Source organism: Vanellus vanellus (assembly GCF_965231255.1).
Source record: "Vanellus vanellus genome assembly, contig: HAP1_SCAFFOLD_2098, whole genome shotgun sequence".
In the NCBI taxonomy this organism is placed as follows: Eukaryota; Metazoa; Chordata; class Aves; order Charadriiformes; family Charadriidae; genus Vanellus; species Vanellus vanellus.
The window spans coordinates 1-18660 of record NW_028128149.1 but is presented as its reverse complement, the minus strand read 5'-3'; the positions used below and the strand labels follow the sequence as shown (position 1 = coordinate 18660).

At 68.1% G+C, this 18660-nt stretch overlaps 1 protein-coding gene across 1 annotated transcript; it reads left to right on the top strand.

Moving 5' to 3' along the window:
* Positions 1–1745: 1745 nt before the first annotated feature.
* LOC309684696 (ryanodine receptor 1-like) lies at positions 1746–18060 on the top strand (the record flags this gene model as incomplete). The annotated part of the gene is made up of 15 exons (XM_082500562.1): positions 1746–1848; positions 2608–2701; positions 2789–2882; positions 2966–3043; positions 4656–4812; positions 6386–6550; positions 7217–7338; positions 9129–9318; positions 10020–10155; positions 10914–11009; positions 11605–11723; positions 11812–11945; positions 13245–13486; positions 16450–16642; positions 17838–18060. Coding segments are annotated over exons 1-15 (2136 nt in total), but the record flags the coding sequence as incomplete, so codon positions are not given.
* Between the last annotated feature and the right edge of the window lie 600 nt (positions 18061–18660).

Sequence of the window (18660 nt, the reverse complement as noted above, 5' to 3'; positions counted from 1 at the left end):
GGGGTCTTGGGGGGTCTCTGTGGGGTTTGGGGGTCTCTATGGGGTTTGAAGGGTCTTGGGGGGGTCTCTGTGGGGTTTGAAGGGGTCTTTGGGGGGTCTCTGTGGGGCTTTGTGGGGTCTCTATGGGGTTTGGGGGGGTCTTGGGGGGTCTCTATGGAGTTTGGGGAGGTGTTTGGGGGGTTTGGGGGGGTCTCTGTGGGGTTTGGGGGTCTTGGGGGGGTCTCTGTGGGGTTTGGGGGGTCTCTATGGGGTTTGGGGGTGTCTTGGGGGGTCTCTGTGGGGTTTGAAGGGGTCTTTGGGGGTCTCTGTGGGGCTTTGTGGGGTCTCTGGGGTTTGGGGGGGTCTTGGGGGGGTCTCTGTGGGGTTTGGGGGGTCTCTATGGGGTTTGGGGGGGTCTTGGGGGGGTCTCTATGGGGTCTGAGGGGGTCTCTGTGGGGTCTGTGGGTGTCTTGGGGGGTCTCTGTGGGGTTTGGGGAGGTCTTGGGGGGTCTCTATGGGGTTTGGGGGGTCTTGGGGGGGTCTCTATGGAGTTTGAAGGGGTCTTGGGGGGGTCTCTATGGGGTTTGGGGGGGTTGGGAGGGGTTTTAGGGGTGTCCCTCCCCCTCCGCGGGGTGTATGGAGGGGGGGTGGGGGGGGTATGGGGGTCTCTATGGGGTTTGGGGGGGTCTTGGGGGGTCTCTATGGGGTTTGGGGGGTCTTGGGGGGGTCCCTACGGGGTCTGGGGGGGTCTTGAGGGGGTCTCTATGGGGTCTGGGGGGGTCTCTGTGGGGTCTGTGGGTGTCTTGGGGGGTCTCTATGGGGTTTGGGGGGTCTCTCTGGGGTTTGGGGAGGTCTTGGGGGGTCTCTGTGGGGTTTGGGGGGGTTTGGGGGTCTCTGTGGGGTCTGGGGAGGTCTTTGGGGGGGTCTCTGTGGGGTTTGGGGGGTCTCTGTGGGGCTTGGGGAGGTCTTGGGGGGGTCTCTGTGGGGTCTGAGGGGGTCTCTGTGGGGTCTCTATGGGGTTTGGGGGGTCTCTATGGGGTTTGAGGAGGTCTTGGGGGGTGTCTGGGGGGTTTGAAGGGGTCTTGGGGGGGTCTCTATGGGGTTTGGGGGTCTTTGGGGGGTCTCGGGCTTTGTGGGGTCTCTATGGGGTTTGGGGGGGTCTTGGGGGGTCTCTATGGGGTTTGGGGGGGTCTTGGGGGGGTCTCTGTGGGGTTTGGGGGGGTCTCTGTGGGGTTTGGGGAGGTCTTGGGGGGGTCTCTATGGGGTTTGGGGGGGTCTTTGGGGGGTCTCTGTGGGGTCTGGGGAGGTCTTGGGGGGTTTGGGGGTTCTCTATGGGGTACTTGTGGACTTTGGGGGGTTCCTATGGGGTTTTGAGGGGCTGCAGGTTCGGGGGGGTCCCTGTGGGGGTGGGGCGGTGTGTGGGGCAGGGTGTGGGGCAGCATGGGGCGGTGTGTGGGGCGGTGTGGGGCGGTGTGGGGCGCTGTGGGGGGGCGGTGTGGGGCAGTGTGTGGGGCGGTGTGGGGCTGTGTGGGGTGTGTGGGGCGGTGTGGGGCTGTGTGTGGGGCGGTGTGGGGCGGTGTGTGGGGTGTGTGGGGCAGTGTGTGGGGCGGTGTGTGGGGCGGTGTGGGGCGATGTGTGGGGTGCTGTGGGGGGGCGGTGTGGGGCAGTGTGTGGGGCAGCATGAGGCGGTGTGTGGGGCGGTGTGGGGCAGTGTGTGGGGCGGTGTGGGGTGTGTGGGGCTGACCCCTGCCCGCAGGCGAGGCGTGCTGGTGGACGATGCACCCCGCGTCCAAACAGCGCTCGGAGGGGGAGAAGGTGCGGGTGGGGGACGACCTCATCCTCGTCAGCGTCTCCTCCGAGCGCTACCTGGTGAGGGGGCGCGGGCTCGCACGGGGCTCGCACGGGGGTCACGTGGGGCTCACACGGGGCTTCGCACGGGGGTCGCACAGGGTTCACGTGGGGCTCGCACAGGGGTCGCACGGGGGTGGATGGGGGTTCACGTGGGGCTTTGCACAGGACTTTGCACGGGGGGTGGATGGGGCCTCGCACAGGGGTCGCACGGGGGTTCATGTGGGGCTCACAAGGGGTTTGCACGGGGGTCGCACGGGGTGGATGGGGGTTCACGTGGGGGCTTCGCACGGGGGTCACACAGGAGTTCTCAGAGGGCTTTGCACCGGGTTTCGCACGGGGGTCACGTGGGGCTTCACATGGGGGTTGCACAGGGGGTGAATGGGGCTTTGCACGGGGGTTCACATGGGGCTCACAAGGGGTTTGCACAGGGCTTTGCACAGGGGTCGCACGGGGGGTGGGTGGGGGTTCACGTGGGGGTCCACACGGGTTTGCACGGGGGATCACGTGGGGGTTCACATGGGGGGTGGGACGGGCCTTCGCACGGGGGTTCACACGGGGTCAGGGGGGCTTCGCACGGGGGCTTCGCACGAGGTTCACATGGCGATTCTCACGGAGGTTCTTAGGGGGACTTCACACGGGGGCTTCGCACTGGGGGGGGGTGTCCACACAGGGTTTACACGGGGGGGGGGTGTGTGTGTGTGTGTTGGCGGTGTCGCACGGGGCTTCGCACACACACGAGCGTGCGAGTGCCGCCCCCCATCCCCCCCCCCCCCCCAGCACCTCTCGGCGGCCAGTGGGGCGCTGCAGGCGGACGCCTCCTTCATGCAAACCCTCTGGAACATGAACCCCATCTGCTCCGGCTCCGAGGAAGGTGGGGCAGGAAAATTTGGGGGGGGGGGGGGGAAGATATTGCCCCCCCCCCAAATAAAAAAATATATATATATGTATTTTTTTTTAGGGTACGTGACGGGCGGCCACGTCCTGCGCCTCTTCCACGGCCACATGGACGAGTGCCTGACCACCTCCGCGGCCGAGCAGGGGGAGGAGCGCAGGTCCGGGGGGGTCCCCGTGGGGGGGGGGGTGTGTGGGGGGTGTCCCCCCCCCCCCTCACCCCCCCCCGGCGGTGTCCCCACAGCAGCGCCGTGAGCTACGAGGGAGGGGCGGTCTGTGCCCACGCGCGCTCCCTCTGGCGCCTGGAGCCGCTGCGCATCAGGTGGGGTCACCCCCCCCCGGTGTCCCCATGTCCCCCCCCGGTGTGTGTCACCCCCCCCCCCGTGTCCCTGTGGTGACCCATCGTGGCACCCCGGGGGCACGTCCCCGTGTCTCCACGTCCCCATCACCCATCCCAACGTCCCCAGCTCCATCCCTGGTGTCCCCATGACCCATCCCTGGTGTCCCCACGTCCCCATCACCCATCCCTGGTGTCCCCATGTCCCCACGATCCATCCCAATGTCCCCACCTCCATCCCCACGTCCCCATCACCCATTCCTGATGTCCTCATGATCCATCCCCACATCCCCATCACCCATCCCAACGTCCTCAGCTCCATCCCTGGTGTCCCCATGACCCATCTCTGGTGTCCCCACGTCCCCATGACCCATCCCTGGTGTCCCCATGTCCCCATCACCCATCCCAATGTCCCCACCTCCATCCCCACGTCCCCATCACCCATCCCAACGTCCTCAGCTCCATCCCTGGTGTCCCCATGACCCATCTCTGGTGTCCCCACGTCCCCATCACCCATCCCGATGTCCTCAGCTCCATCCCTGCTGTCCCCACGTCCCCGTGCCCCATCCCAACATCCCCATGACCCATCCCAATGTCCCCATGACCCACAACCCACCCCGACGTCCCCATCACCCATCCCTGGTGTCCCCACGACCCATCCCTGCAGTCCCCATGTCCTCATGACCCATCCCTGATGTCCCCATGTCCCTACGTCCCCATCCCTGGTATCCCCATGTCCCCATGACCCATCCCAACATCCCCACCTCCATCCCCATGTCCCCATCACCCATCCCGATGTCCTCAGCTCCATCCCTGGTGTCCCCACGTCCCCATGACCCATCCCCACGTCCCCATGTCCCCGTGACCCATCCCCACGTCCCCATCACCCATCCCGACGTCCCCATGACCCATCCCCACGTCCCCATCACCCATCCCAACATCCCCAGCTCCATCCCTGGTGCCCCCATGAACCATCCCTGCTGTCCCCACGTCCCCATCACCCATCCCTACATCCCCACGTCCCCATGACCCATCCCTGATGTCCCCATGCCCCATCCCTATGTCTCTATGTCCCCATGACCCATCTCTGGTGTCCCCACGTCCCCATGACCCATCCCTGATGTCCCCATGCCCCATCCCTATGTCCCCATGTCCCCATGACCCATCTCTGGTGTCCCCATGTCCCCATGATCCATCCCTATGTCCCCGTGCCCCATCCTAATGTCCCCACCTCCATCCCCACGTCCCCATGCCCCATCCCTGATGTCCCCATGCCCCATCCCTACGTCCCCATGTCCCCATGCCCCATCCCCACATCCCCATCACCCATCCCGATGTCCCCAGCTCCATCCCTGTGTCCCCACGTCCCCATGACCCATCCCGACGTCCCCATGACCCATCCCTACGTCCCCATCACCCATCCCTGGTGTCCCCATGTCCCCATCACCCATCCCGGCATCCTCATCTCCATCCCTGGTGTCCCCATGACCCATCCCTGATGTCCCCACATCCCCATGACCCATCCCCACGTCCCCATCCCCCATCCCTGTGTCCCCCCGTCCCCCCGTGACGCCGGCCGTGCGCGTGTCCCCCCCAGCTGGAGCGGGAGCCACCTGAAGTGGGGCCAACCCTTCCGCCTGCGCCACGTCACGACGGGGCGCTACCTGGCGCTGACGGAGGAGAAGGGCCTGGCCGTGGTGGAGGCGGCCGCCGCCAACACCCGCGTCTCCGCCTTCTGCTTCCGCGCCTCCAAGGTGGGGACGGGGACGGTCCCCGGGGGGGGTGGCCGTGGGGGTGGGGGGAGATGGGGGGGGGGTTGTTAGGGGCCCTTTGGGGTCCCCCGTCCTGTCCCCATCCCCATCCCGGTCCCATCCTGTCCCCATTATGGTCCTCATCCCCATCCTGGTCCCATCCCAGTCCCATCATGATCCTATCATGTCCCCCTCTTGGTCCTGTCCCCATCCTGTCCCCATCCAGTCCCATTCCAATCCCATTTTGGTCCTCATCCCCATCCTGGTCCCATCCTGTCCCCATCTTGGTCCTGTCTCCGTCCTGTCCCCATTCTGGTCCTCATCCCCATCCTGTCCCCATCCTTTCCCCATCCCAGTCCCATCCTGGTCCTCATCCTCATCTTCATCCCAGTCCCATCCTGTCCCCATCCCAGTCCCATTCCAATCCCATTCTGGTTCTCATCCCCATCCTGTCCCCATCCTGGTCCCATTCTGGTCCTCATCCCCATCCTGTCCCCATCCCAGTCCCATCCCAGTCCCATCCTGGTCCCCATCCTGGTCCTCATCCCCATCCTGGTCTCATCATGTCCCCATCCTGGTCCTGTCCCCATCCTGGTCCCATCCTGGTCCTCATCCCCATCCTTTCCCCATCCTGGTCCTCATCCCCATCCTGGTCCCATCCCAGTCCCATCCGGATCCCATTCTGGTCCTCATCCCCATCCCGGTCCCATCCTGGTCCCATCCCAGTCCCATCCTGTCCCCATCCTGGTCCTGTCCCCATCCTGGTCCCATCCTGGTCCTCATCCCCATCCTTTCCCCATCCTGGTCCTCATCCCCATCCTGGTCCCATCCCAGTCCCATCCGGATCCCATTCTGGTCCTCATCCCCATCCCGGTCCCATCCTGGTCCCATCCCAGTCCCATCCTGTCCCCATCCTGGTCCTGTCCCCATCCTGGTCCCATCCTGGTCCTCATCCCCATCCTTTCCCCATCCTGGTCCTCATCCCCATCCTGGTCCCATCCCAGTCCCATCCGGATCCCATTCTGGTCCTCATCCCCATCCCGGTCCCATCCTGGTCCCATCCCAGTCCCATCCTGTCCCCATCCTGGTCCTGTCCCCATCCTGGTCCCATCCTGGTCCTCATCCCCATCCTTTCCCCATCCTGGTCCTCATCCCCATCCTGGTCCCATCCCAGTCCCATCCGGATCCCATTCTGGTCCTCATCCCCATCCCGGTCCCATCCTGGTCCCATCCCAGTCCCATCCTGTCCCCATCCTGGTCCTCATCCCCATCCTGGTCCCATCCTGTCCCCCTCTTGGTCCTGTCTCCATCCTGTCCCCATTCTGGTCCTGTCCCTATCCTGTCCCCATCCCCATCCCGTCCCCATCCTGTCCCCATCCCGGTCCTCATCCTCATCCCAGTCCCATCCCAGTCCCATCCTGATCCCATTCTGGTCCTCATCCCCATCCTGTCCCCATCCCCGTCCCCATCCTGGTCCCCCTGGAGGTCCCCATCCCCCTCCCCCTGTGGGTCCCCGTCCCCCCGGGGGTCCCATCGGCCGACCCCCGGCCCTGACCCCCCCCCCCGCTGCCCGCAGGAGAAGCTGGAGGTGGTGGCCAAGCGGGACGTGGAGGGGATGGGGACCCCCGAGATCAAGTACGGGGAGTCCCTCTGCTTCGTGCAGCACGTGGCCAGCGGGCTCTGGCTCACCTACGCCGCCCCCGACACCAAGGCGCTGCGCCTGGGGCTGCTCAAGAGGAAGGTGGGGGCTGGGGGCATCTCGGGGGGGTCTCGGGGGGCATCTCGGGGGGTTTGGGGGCATCTCGGGGGGGGTTGGGGGCATCTCGGGGGGGTTTGGGGGCATCTCGGGGGGCATCCCGGGGAGGTTGGGGGGCATCTCGGGGGGGTTGGGGGGCATCTCAGGGGGTTTGGGGGCATCTCGGGGGGTTTGAGGGCATCTCGGGGGGTTTGGGGGCATCTCGGGGGGCATCTCTGAGGGCTTTGGGGGCATCTCAGGGGGCTTTGGGGGCATCTGGGGGGGGTTGGGGGCATCTCGGGGGGGTTGGGGGGCATCTCAGGGGGTTTGGGGGCATCTCGGGGGGTTTGAGGGCATCTCGGGGGGTTTGGGGGCATCTCTGGGGGCATCTCTGAGGGCTTTGGGGGCATCTCTGGGGGCTTTGGGGGCATCTGGGGGGGGTTGGGGGCATCTCAGGGGGTTTGGGGGCATCTCTGGGGTCATCTCAGGGGGGTTTGGGGGCATCTCAGGGGGGTTTGGGGGCATCTCTGGGGGGTTTGGGGGCATCTCTGGGGGCATCTCGGGGGCTTTGGGGGCATCTCTGGGGTCTCTGGGGGCACTGGAGGTCTCCGGGAGGCGCTGAGGCCCCCCCTTCCCCCCCCCCCGACCCCCCCTTCCCCCCCCCCCCCCCAGGCCATCCTGCACCAGGAGGGGCACATGGACGACGCGCTCTCCCTCACCCGCTCGCAGCAGCAGGAGGCACAGGCGGCGCGAATGGTCTACAGCACCGCCGGCCTCTACGGGCACTTCATCCGGTGGGGGGCGGGGGGGGGTATGGGGGGTATGGGGGGTGTGGGGCTGGGGGTGGCCCATGGCACAGTGGGGGCTCTATGGGGACTTTATTGGGTTGGGGGGATGTGGGGGGTGTGGGGGGTATAGGGGGTATGGGGGGTTATGGGGGGTATAGGGGAGTGTGGGGGGTATGGGGGTTATGGGGGGTATTGGGGGGTATAGGGGGTGTGGGGGGTGTGGGGGGTATAGGGGTTATGGGGGTTATGGGGGGGTATTGGGGGGTATAGGGGGTGTGGGGCTGGGGGTGGTCCATGGCACAGTGGGGGCTCTATGGGGACTTTATTGGGTGGGGGGGATGTGGGGCTGGGGGGGGCGGGGGGGTGGGGGGGGATATAGGGGGTATGGGGGGTGTGGGGGTTATGGGGGGGTATGGGGGGTGTGGGGGGTATAGGGGGTTATGGGGGTTATGGGGGGTATTGGGGGGTATAGGGGGTGTGGGGCTGGGGGTGGCCCATGGCACAGTGGGGGCTCTATAGGGACTTTATTGGGTGGGGGGGATGTGGGGCTGGGGGGCGCAGGGGGGTGAGGGGGATATGGGGGGTGTGGGGGGTTATGGGGGGTATAGGGGGTTATGGGGGGTATGGGGGGTGTGGGGGGTATAGGGGGTATGGGGGGTTATGGGGGGTATTGGGGGGTATAGGGGGTGTGGGGCTGGGGGTGGCCCATGGCACAGTGGGGGCTCTATGGGGACTTTATTGGGTGGGGGGGATGTGGGGCTGGGGGGGGCGGGGGGGTGGGGGGGATATGGGGGGTGTGGGGGGTATAGGGGTGTGGGGGGTGTGGGGGGGTATAGGGGGTATGGGGGTTATGGGGGGTATTGGGGGGTATGGGGGGTGTGGGGCTGGGGGTGGCCCATGGCACAGTGGGGGCTCTATGGGGACTTTATTGGGTTGGGGGGATGTGGGGCTGGGGGGGGCATAGGGGGTATGGGGGGTATGGGGGGTATAGGGGTTATGGGGGGTATTGGGGGGTGTGGGGCTGGGGGGGGTCTAAGGATTGGGGTGGGGGGGCTATGGGGTGTCTATGGGGGGTCTATGGGGTGGGGGGGGCTATAGGGGGTCTATGGGGTGGGGGGGCTATAGGGGGTCTATGGGTCAGAGGGGTCTGTGGGGTCTATGGGGCGGGGGGGGCTATCGGGGGTCTATGGGTCAGAGGGGTCTGTGGGGTCTATGGGACGGGGGGGGCTATCGGGGGTCTATGGATCAGAGGGGTCTATGGGGCGGGGGGGCTATAGGGGGGGTATGGGTCAGGGGGGTCTATGGGGTGGGGGGGCTATAGGGGGGCTATGGGGTCTATGGGGTGGGGGGCGCTATCGGGGGTCTATGGATCAGAGGGGTCTATGGGGCGGGTGGGCTATAGGGGGGTCTATGGGGCGGGGGGGCTATCAGGGGTCTATGGGTCAGAGGGGTCTATGGGGTGGGGGGCTATAGGGGGGGTATGGGTCAGGGGGGTCTATGGGGTCTATGGGGCGGGGCCGCTCACCCCACGGTGTCCCCCCCCAACAGGAGCCTGGACAGCCTGAGTGGGGGGGGGGCTATAGGGGGGCTATGGGGTCTATGGGTCAGGGGGGGCTATGGGGTCTATGGGGCGGGGCCGCTCACCCTACGGTGTCCCCCCCCAACAGGAGCCTGGACAGCCTGAGTGGGGGGGGGGCTATAGGGGGGCTATGGGGTCTATGGGGTCTATGGGGCGGGGGGGTTATAGGGGGTCTATGGGGCGGGGCCGCTCACCCCACGGTGTCCCCCCCCAACAGGAGCCTGGACAGCCTGAGCGGGCGGGGCCGGGGGGGGGCGCCCCCCCCCGCGCTGCCCATCGCTGCCGTCATCCTCAGCCTTCAGGACCTCATCGCCTACTTCCAGCCCCCCCCCCCCCACCTCCAGCACGACCGGCGGCAGAGTTGGCTGCGCGCCCTCCGCGCCCGCCAGAACCTCTTCCAGCAGGAGGTGGGGGGGGACATACCCCCCCGGGGGTGGGGTGGGGGCCGGGACCCCCCCGGGGCTGGGGGGCTGGGGGGGGGGCTGGGGGATGCAGGGATGCAGGATATAGGGATGCTCATGGGGCTGGGGGGTGCTTATGGGGCTGGGGGGTGCTTATGGGGCTGGGGGGGTGCCAGGGCCTCTTCCAGCAGGAGGTGGGGGGGGGGGACATACCCCCCCGGGGGGTGGGGTGGGGGCCGAGACCCCCCTGGGGCTGTGGGGCTGGGGGGGGGGCTGGGGGATGCAGGGATGCAGGATATAGGGATGCTCATGGGGGTGTGGGATGCTTATGGGGCTGGGGGGGCACTGGGGCCTCTTCCAGCAGGAGGTGGGGGGGGACATACCCCCCCCGGGGGGTGGGGTGGGGGCCGGGACCCCCCCTGGGGCTGTGGGGCTGGGGGGGCTGGGGGATGCAGGGATGCAGGATATAGGGATGCTTATGGGGCTGGGGGGTGCTTGTGGGGCTGGGGGGGCGCCGGGGGGGTTCATGGATTTTGGGGGTCACCAGAACGTCCTCCAGCAGCACTTGGGACCCCCCCGGGGATTGGGGGGGGGAGGGGGTGTCCTGTGGCTGGGGGGGGGGGGGGGGTTTGTGGGGTGCTGCCGTGGGGCGGTGTGTGCGTGGGGGGGGGGCGCAGTGTGACCCCCTCCCCCCCCCCCCCCCCCAGGGGATGATCACACTGGTGCTGAACTGCATCGACCGCCTCAACGTGTACAGCACCGCCGCGCACTTCGCCGAGTTCGCGGGGGAGGAGGCGGCCGCCTCCTGGAAGAAGATCGTCAATCTGCTCTACGAGCTGCTGGGTGGGCGCCGGGGGGCGGCCGTGGGGCCGGGGGGCGGCCGTGGGGCCGGGGGGTGGGATGGAGGGCCGTGGGGTGGGGGTTCAACCCGCTCTGCGAGCGGCTGGGTGGGCGCTTGGGTGGCTGCTGTGGGGCGGGATGGGGGGCTGTGGGGTGATATTGGGGGCTGTGGGGTGATATGGGGTGCTATGGGGCAGGATGGGAGGCTGTGGGGCGGGATGGGAGGCCGTGGGGCAGGATGGGGGCCGTGGGGTGGGATGTGGGGCTGTGGGGTGTGGGTTCAACCCGCTCTGCGAGCAGCTGGGTGGGCGCTTGGGTGGCTGCTGTGGGGCGGGATGGGGGGCTGTGGGGTGATATGGGGCAGGATGGGAGGCTGTGGGGCAGGATGGGGTGCTATGGGGCAGGATGGGGGCCGTGGGGTGGGATGTGGGGCTGTGGGGTGGGGGTTCAACCCGCTCTGCGAGCGGCTGGGTGGGCGCTTGGGTGGCTGCTGTGGGGCGGGATGGGGGGCTGTGGGGTGATATTGGGGCTGTGGGGTGATATGGGGGGGTATGGGGTGATATGGGGTGCTATGGGGCAGGATGGGGGCCGTGGGGTGGGATGTGGGGCCATGGGGTGTGGGTTCAATCCGCTCTGCGAGCGGCTGGGTGGGCGCTTGGGTGGCTGCTGTGGGGCGGGATGGGGGGCTGTGGGGCAGGGTGGGGTGCTGTGGGGCAGGGTGTGGGGCTGTGGGTCCCTGAGCGCCCCCCCGCGCCCCACAGCCTCGCTGATCCGGGGGAACCGCGCCAACTGCGCCCTCTTCTCCACCAACCTGGACTGGCTGGTCAGCAAGCTGGACCGGCTGGAGGCCTCCTCGGGTCAGCGGGGGGCCGCTGTGGGGCTGGGGGGGCGCTGGGGGGCTGGGCACCTTCCTGTGGGGCTGGGGACCCTTCCATGGGGGCTGGGCACCTTCCTGTGGGACTGGAGAACTTTCCTATGGGGCTGGAGGACCTTGCATGGGGGCTGGAGAACCTTGGATGGAGGCTGAGGACCCTCCTATGGGGCTGGAGAACCCTCCTATGGGGCTGGAGAACCCTCCTATGGGGCTGGAGAACCTTGCGTGTGGGTTGAGGACCTTCCTATGGGGCTGGAGAACCTTGCATGGGGGCTGAGGACCCTCCTGTGGGGCTGGGGACCTTCCTGTGGGGCTGGAGAACCTTGCATGGGGGCTGGAGGACCTTCCTATGGGGCTGGAGAGCATTCCATGGTGGCTGAAGACCTTCCTGTGGGGCTGAGGACCTTCCTGTGGGGCTGGAGAACCTTGCATGGTGGCTAGGGATCTTCCTATGGAGCTGGAGGACCTTGCATGGGGGCTGGAGGACCTTGCATGGGGGCTGGAGAGCCTTCCATGGGGGCCGAGGACCCCGCCGTGGGGCTGAGGACGCCGCCGTGGGGCTGGGCCCCCTCCCGCAGGCATCCTGGAGGTGCTGTACTGTGTCCTCATCGAGAGCCCGGAGGTGCTCAACATCATCCAGGAGAACCACATCAAGTCCATCATCTCCCTCCTGGACAAGCACGGCCGCAACCACAAGGTGAGGGGGGTCCCCCGCGCCTCTCCCGCCCCACGTCATCGCCCCACCTCGCCCCACCTCGCCCCACATCGCCCCACCTCGCCCCCAGGTGCTGGACGTCCTCTGCTCCCTCTGCGTCTGCAACGCGGTGGCCGTACGCTCCAACCAGAACCTCATCACCGAGAACCTCCTGCCCCGCCGGGACCTCCTGCTCCAGACCGGGCTGGTCAACTACGTCACCAGGTGTGGGGCCGGGGGGGGATCTGGGGGGGTCCGGGGGGTCCCGGAGAACCTTGGGGGGCTCCCGGAGGACCTTGAGATGTTTCTTGGGGGTCTTGGAGGGGTCTTGGGGGGCTCCTGGAGGACCTTGAGATGTTTCTGGGGGTCCCGGAGAACCTTGGGGGGCTCCTGGGGGGCTTGGAGGGGTCTTGAGGGTCCTTGGGGGGCTCCCGGAGAACCTTGGGGGGCTCCTGGAGGACCTTGAGATGTTTCTTGGGGGTCCCGGAGAACCTTGGGGGGCTCCCGGAGGACCTTGAGATGTTTCTTGGGGGTCTTGGAGGGGTCTTGGGGGGCTCCCGGAGGACCTTGAGATGCTTCTGGGGGTCCCGGAGAACCTTGGGGGGCTCCTGGGGGGGCTCGGAGGGGTCGTGGGGGTCCTTGGGGGGCTCCTGGAGGAGCTTGAGATGTTTTGGGGGTCCTTGGAGGGGTCCTTGGGGTGCCTCTGGGGGTCTTGGAGCGGTCTTGTGTGCCCATGGGGTCTTTCTGGGGGTCTTGAGGTGCTCCTGGGATCCTTGGGGTGCTCCTGGGGCTCTGGGGGTGCTCTTGGGGTGCTCCTGAGATCCTGGAGGTCCTCCTGGGGGTCTTGAGGTCCTCCTGAGATCCTTGAGGTGCTCCTTGAGGTCCTCCTGGGGGTCTGGGGGTGCTCCTATGGGTCTCTGGGTGCTCTTGGGGTGCTCCTGGGGGTCTTGGGGTTCTCCTGGGGCTCTGGGGGTGCTGGTGGGGCTCTGGGGGTGCCGGTGGGGGAATCGGGGTGCTCTTGAGGTCCTCCTGAGGGTCCTTGAGGTGCTCCTTGAGGTTCTCCTGGGGGTGCTCCTGAGGGCCTCTGGGGGTGCTGGTGGGGCTCTGGGGGTGCTCTTGGGGTGCTCCTGAGATCCTGGAGGTTCTCCTGGAGGTTCTCCTGGAGGTTCTCCTGGGGGTTCTCCTGGGGATTTTGGGGTTCTCCTGGGGGGTTTGGGGTTCTCCTGGGGGTCTTGGGGTTCTCCTGGGGGGTTTGGGGTTCTCCTGGGGGTTCTCCTGGGGATTTTAGGGTTCTCCTGGGGCTCCGGGGGTGCTGGTGGGGCTCTGGGGGTGCTCTTGGGGTGCTCCTGAGATCCTGGAGGTTCTCCTGGAGGTTCTCCTGGAGGTTCTCCTGGGGGTTCTCCTGGAGGTTCTCCTGGGGGTCTTGGGGTTCTCCTGGGGATTTTGGGGTTCTCCTGGGGCTCCGGGGGTGCTGGTGGGGTCTCCCCCCCCCCCGACCCCCCCGTTCCTCCTCTCCCCCCGCAGCGTGCGCCCCAACATCTTCGTGGGGACGCACGAGGGCTCCACGCAGTACTCCAAGTGGTACTTCGAGGTGGCGGTGGAGCGGGCGCAGCCCTTCCTGGGGGCACAGCCCACCCACCTGCGCGTGGGGTGGGCGGCCGTGGGGGGGTACGGCCCCTACCCGGGGGGCGGCGAGGGCTGGGGGGGCAACGGCGCCGGCGACGACCTCTGCTCCTTCGCCTTCGACGGACTCCACCTCTGGACAGGTACCTCCTGCGCGGACCCCCGCCCGGGGGGTCTCCCCAAGAGTGGTCCTCCTGTGTGGTCCTCCCCATGGGTGGTCCTCCCCATGTGGGGAACCACTTGTGTGGGGTTCTCCTCCTGTGTGGATCTCCCCATGAGTGGTTCTCCTCCTGCGTGGTCCTCCTCCTGTGTGGTCCTCTCCTCCTGTGTGGTCCTCTCCTCCTGTGTGGTCCTCCTCCTGTGTGGATCTCCCCATGTGTGGATCTCCTCCTGTGTGGTTCTCCCCATGAGTGGTTCTCCCCATGTGTGGAACCACTTGTGTGGGGTTCTCCTCCTGTGTGGACCTCCCCATGAGTGGTTCTCCCCATGTGTGGTCCTCCTCATGTGTGGTCCTCCCCATGAGTGGTCCTCCCCCTGTGTGGTCCACCTTGTGTGGGGTTCTCCTCATGTGGGGTTCTCCTCCTGTGTGGACCTCCCCATGAGTGGTTCTCCCCATGTGTGGTCCTCCCCATGAGTGGTTCTCCTCCTGCATGGACCCTCGTGTGTGGTCCTCCTCGTGTGTGGTCCTCCTCCTGTGTGGTCCTCCCCGTGTGTGGTCCTCCCCCTGTGTGGTCCACCTTGTGTGGGGTTCTCCTCCTGCACGGAGCCACTCATGTGGGGTCCTCCTCCTGTGTGGACCTCCCCATGAGTGGTTCTCCCCATGAGTGGTTCTCCTCCTGCGTGGACCCTCGTGCGTGGTCCTCCTCCTGTGTGGTCCTCCTCCTGTGTGGTCCTCCTCCTGTGTGGTCCACCTCGTGTGGGGTTCTCCTCCTGTGTGGACCTTCTCGTGCATGGAACCACTTGTGCGTGGTCCTCCCCATGTGTGGTCCTCCCCATGTGTGGTCCTCCCCATGAGTGGTCCTCCCCATGAGTGGATCTCCCCATGTGTGGACCTTCTCCTGTGTGGTGCACCTCGTGTGGGGTTCTCCTCGTGTGTGGTCCTCCCGATGAGTGGTTCTCCTCTTGTTGGGAACCACTCACGTGTGGACCTCCTCATGTGCGGTTCTCCTCCTGCGCGGACCCCCACGTGGGGACCTCCTCTTGTGTGGTTCTCCCCATGTGTGGACCTCTTCACGTGTGCTCCTCCCCATGTGTAGACCTCCCCATATGTGCTCCTCCTCCTGTGGGGTCCTCCCCGTGTGGACCCCCCTGTGGGGTTCTCCTCCTGCGGGACCCCCACGTGGGGACCCCCTCACCCACAGCTCTCCTCCCGTGTTGGGGTTCTCCCCGGGCCCACTTCCCCCCCGTCTCCCCCCCGTGTCCCCCCCGTGTCCCCCCTGTGTCCCCCGCCGTGTCCCCAGTTTGTCCCATGTCACCCCATGTCCCCCATCTCCAGTGTCTCCCCCGTGTCCCCCCCGTGTCCCCCCATGTCCCCCATCTCCAGTGTCCCCCCCATGTCCCCCCCATGTCCCCAATGTCCCCCCCACCCCCCATCTCCCCCCATGTCCCCTGTGTGTCCCCTGACATGTCCCCCCATCTCCCCACCACCCCCGACGCCCCGCCCCCCCCGAGCCGCCCCGCCCCCCGAGCCGCCCCGCCTCCCCTAGACGCCCCGCCTCCCCTAGACACCCCGCCCCCCTAGACGCCCCGCCTCCCCTAGACGCCCCGCCTCCCCTAGACGCCCCGCCTCCCCTAGACGCCCCGCCTCCCCCTAGACGCCCCGCCCCCCTAGACGCCCCGCCCCCCTAGACGCCCCGCCTCCCCTAGACGCCCCGCCTCCCCTAGACGCCCCGCCCCCCCTAGACGCCCCGCCCCCCGAGCCACCCCGCCCCCCCTAGACGCCTCCTAGAAGCCCCGCCCCCCCTAGAAGCCCCGCCTCCCCTAGACGCCCCGCCTCCCCTAGACGCCCCGCCTCCCCTAGACGCCCCGCCTCCCCTAGACGCCCCGCCCCCTAGAAGCCCCGCCTCCCCTAGAAGCCCCGCCTCCCCTAGAAGCCCCGCCTCCCCTAGACGCCCCGCCTCCCCTAGACGCCCCGCCTCCCCTAGACGCCCCGCCTCCCCTAGACGCCCCGCCTCCCCTAGACGCCCCGCCTCCCCTAGACGCCCCGCCTCCCCCTAGACGCCCCGCCTCCCCTAGACGCCCCGCCCCCCCTAGACGCCCCGCCCCCCCTATCCGCCCCGCCTCCCCCTATCCGCCCCGCCTCCCCCTATCTGCCCCGCCTCCCCCTAGACGCCCCGCCTCCCCTAGACGCCCCGCCTCTCCCTAGACGCCCCGCCCCCCTAGACGCCCCGCCCCCTAGACGCCGTGCCCCCCCGAGCGGCCCCGCCTCCCCCGAGCGGCCCCGCCTCCCCCGATCCGCCCCGCCCCCCCAGATGCCCCGCCCCCCGAGCCGCCCCGCCTCCCCTATACGCCCCGCCCCCCGACGCCCCGCCCCCCCGACGCCCCGCCCCCTAGACGCTCCGCCCCGCCCCCCGACGCCCCGCCTCCCCTAGACGCCCCGCCTCCCCTAGACGCCCCGCCTCCCCTAGACGCCCCGCCCCCCTAGACGCCCCGCCTCCCCTAGACGCCCCGCCTCCCCTAGAAGCCCCGCCTCCCCCTAGACGCCCCGCCTCCCCTAGACGCCCCGCCTCCCCTAGACGCCCCGCCTCCCCTAGACGCCCCGCCCCCCTAGACGCCCCGCCTCCCCTAGACGCCCCGCCTCCCCTAGAAGCCCCGCCTCCCCTAGAAGCCCCGCCTCCCCTAGACGCCCCGCCTCCCCCTAGACGCCCCGCCTCCCCTAGACGCCCCGCCCCCCCATCCGCCCCGCCTCCCCCTATCCGCCCCGCCTCCCCCTATCCGCCCCGCCCCCCTAGACGCCCCGCCCCCTAGACGCCGTGCCCCCCCGAGCGGCCCCGCCTCCCCCGATCCGCCCCGCCCCCCAGATGCCCCGCCCCCCGAGCCGCCCCGCCTCCCCTATACGCCCCGCCCCCCACGCCCCGCCCCCCTGACGCCCCGCCCCGCCCGGCAGGGGGTGTGGGGCGGGCGGTGGCGGGCGCCCCGCGGCGGGCGCTGGCGGCGGGGGACGTGGTGAGCTGCTGCCTGGACCTGCGCGTGCCCAGTGCCTCCTTCCGCCTCAACGGCGGCGCCGTGCGGGGGGTGCTCGAGGCCTTCAACCGCGACAGCCTCTTCACCCCCGTGGTCAGCTTCTCCGCCGGCGTCAGGTGCGGGGGGCGGGGGGCTGTTATGGGGCTGGGGGCTGTTATGGGTCTGGGGGGGGTGTGGGTCTGGGGGAGGGGATGTTATGGGTCCGGGGGGGTGTGGGTCTGGGGGGGGTGATGTGGGTCTGGGAGTGATGCTGTGGGTCTGGGGGGGATGCGGGTCTGGGGGGGGATGTGGGTCTAGGAGTGACACTATGGGTCTGGGGGGGGTGATGCTATGGGTCCGGGAGTGATGCTGTGGGTCTGGGAGTGATGCTGTGGGTCCGGGGGTGATGCTGTGGGTCTGGGGGGGATGCTGTGGGTCCGGGAGTGATGCTATGGGTCTGGGGGGATGCTGTGGGTCCGGGAGTGATGCTATGGGTCTGGGGGGGATGCTGTGGGTCCGGGGGTGGGTGATGCTGTGTGCCCGGGAGTGATGCTGTGGGTCTGGGAGTGATGCTGTGGGTCTGGGAATGATGCTGTGGGTTCAGGGTGGGTGATGCTATGGGTCTGAGAATGATGCTATGGGTCTGGGGGGGATGCTGTGGGTCTGGGAGTGATGCTATGGGTCTGGGGGGGATGCTGTGGGTCCGGGAGTGATGCTGTGGGTCTGAGAGTGATGCTATGGGTCTGGGGGGGATGCTGTGGGTCCGGGGGGGGGTGATGCTGTGGGTCCGGGAGTGATGCTGTGGGTCTGAGAGTGATGCTATGGGTCTGGGGGGGATGCTGTGGGTCTGGGGGGGGTGATGTGGGTCTGGGGGGGATGCTGTGGGTCTGGGGGGGGGATGTGGGTCTGGGGGGGGTGTGGGTCTGGGGGGGATGATGTGGGTCTGGGGGGGGTGATGTGGGTCTGGGGGGGGGATGTGGGTCTGGGGGGGATGATGTGGGTCTGGGGGGGGATGTTATGGGTCTGGGAGTGACACTATGGGTCTGGGGGGGGTGATGGGGGTCTGGGGGGGGATGTGGGTCTGGGGGGTGATGCTGTGGGTCCGGGGGTGATGCTGTGGGTCTGGGGGGGGGTGATGCTGTGGGTCCGGGGTGGGTGACGCTGTGGGTCCGGGAGTGATGCTGTGGGTCCAGGGTGGGTGATGCTGTGGGTCTGAGAGTGATGCTATGGGTCTGGGGGGGATGCTATGGGTCTGAGAATGATGCTGTGGGTCCGGGAGTGATGCTGTGTGCCGGGGGTTGTCCCCCCCTGTCCCCCCTGTCCCCCCCCCAGGCTGCGGTTCCTGCTGGGGGGGCGCCATGGGGAGCTGCGGTTCCTGCCCCCCCCCGGGTACTGCCCCTGCGCGGAGGCGCTGCTGCCCCGCGAGCGGCTGCGGTTGGAGCCCATCAAAGCCTACCGGGGGGGGGAGGGCCCCCCCGCCCCCCGCAGCCTCCTGGGGGCCCCCCGGGGGCTGCCCCACACCGCCTTCACCCCCTGCCCCGTGGACACCCAGCAGGTAAGGGGGGGGTTGGGGGGTTTGGGGGTCTTTGGGGGGTTTGGGGGGTCTTTGGGGGGGTTTAAGGGGGATTTGGGGGTCTTTGGGGGGGAGGTGGGGGAGGTCTGGGGGGGTTTGGGGGTCTTTGGGGGGGTTTAAGGGGGATTTGGGGGGGAGGTGGGGGGTTTTGGGGCGTTTAAGGGGGATTTGGGGGTCTTTGGGGTCTTTGGGGGGAGTTGGGAGGTTTAAGGGGGATTTGGGGGGGTTTAAGGGGGATTTGGGGGTCTTTGGGGGGGAGGTGGGGGAGGTCTGGGGGGGTTTGGGGGGAGTTGGGGGGTTGGGGGTTTTGGGGGTTTTGGGTGGTAGGTGGGGGGTCTGGGGGGGTTTAAGGGGGATTTGGGGGGAGTTGGGGGGTTTGGGGGCGTTTAAGGGGGATTTGGTGGTCTTTGGGGGTGGAGTTGGGGGAGGTTGGGGGTTGGGGGTTTGGGGGGGTTTAAAGGGGGGTTTGGGGGTCTTTGGAGGGGGGTTGGGGGGGTTTGGGGTCATTGGGGGGGTTGGTAAGGGGTTTGGGGGGGTTTAAGGTGGGTTTGACTATTAGGGGGTTTATGTTGGTTAAAGTGG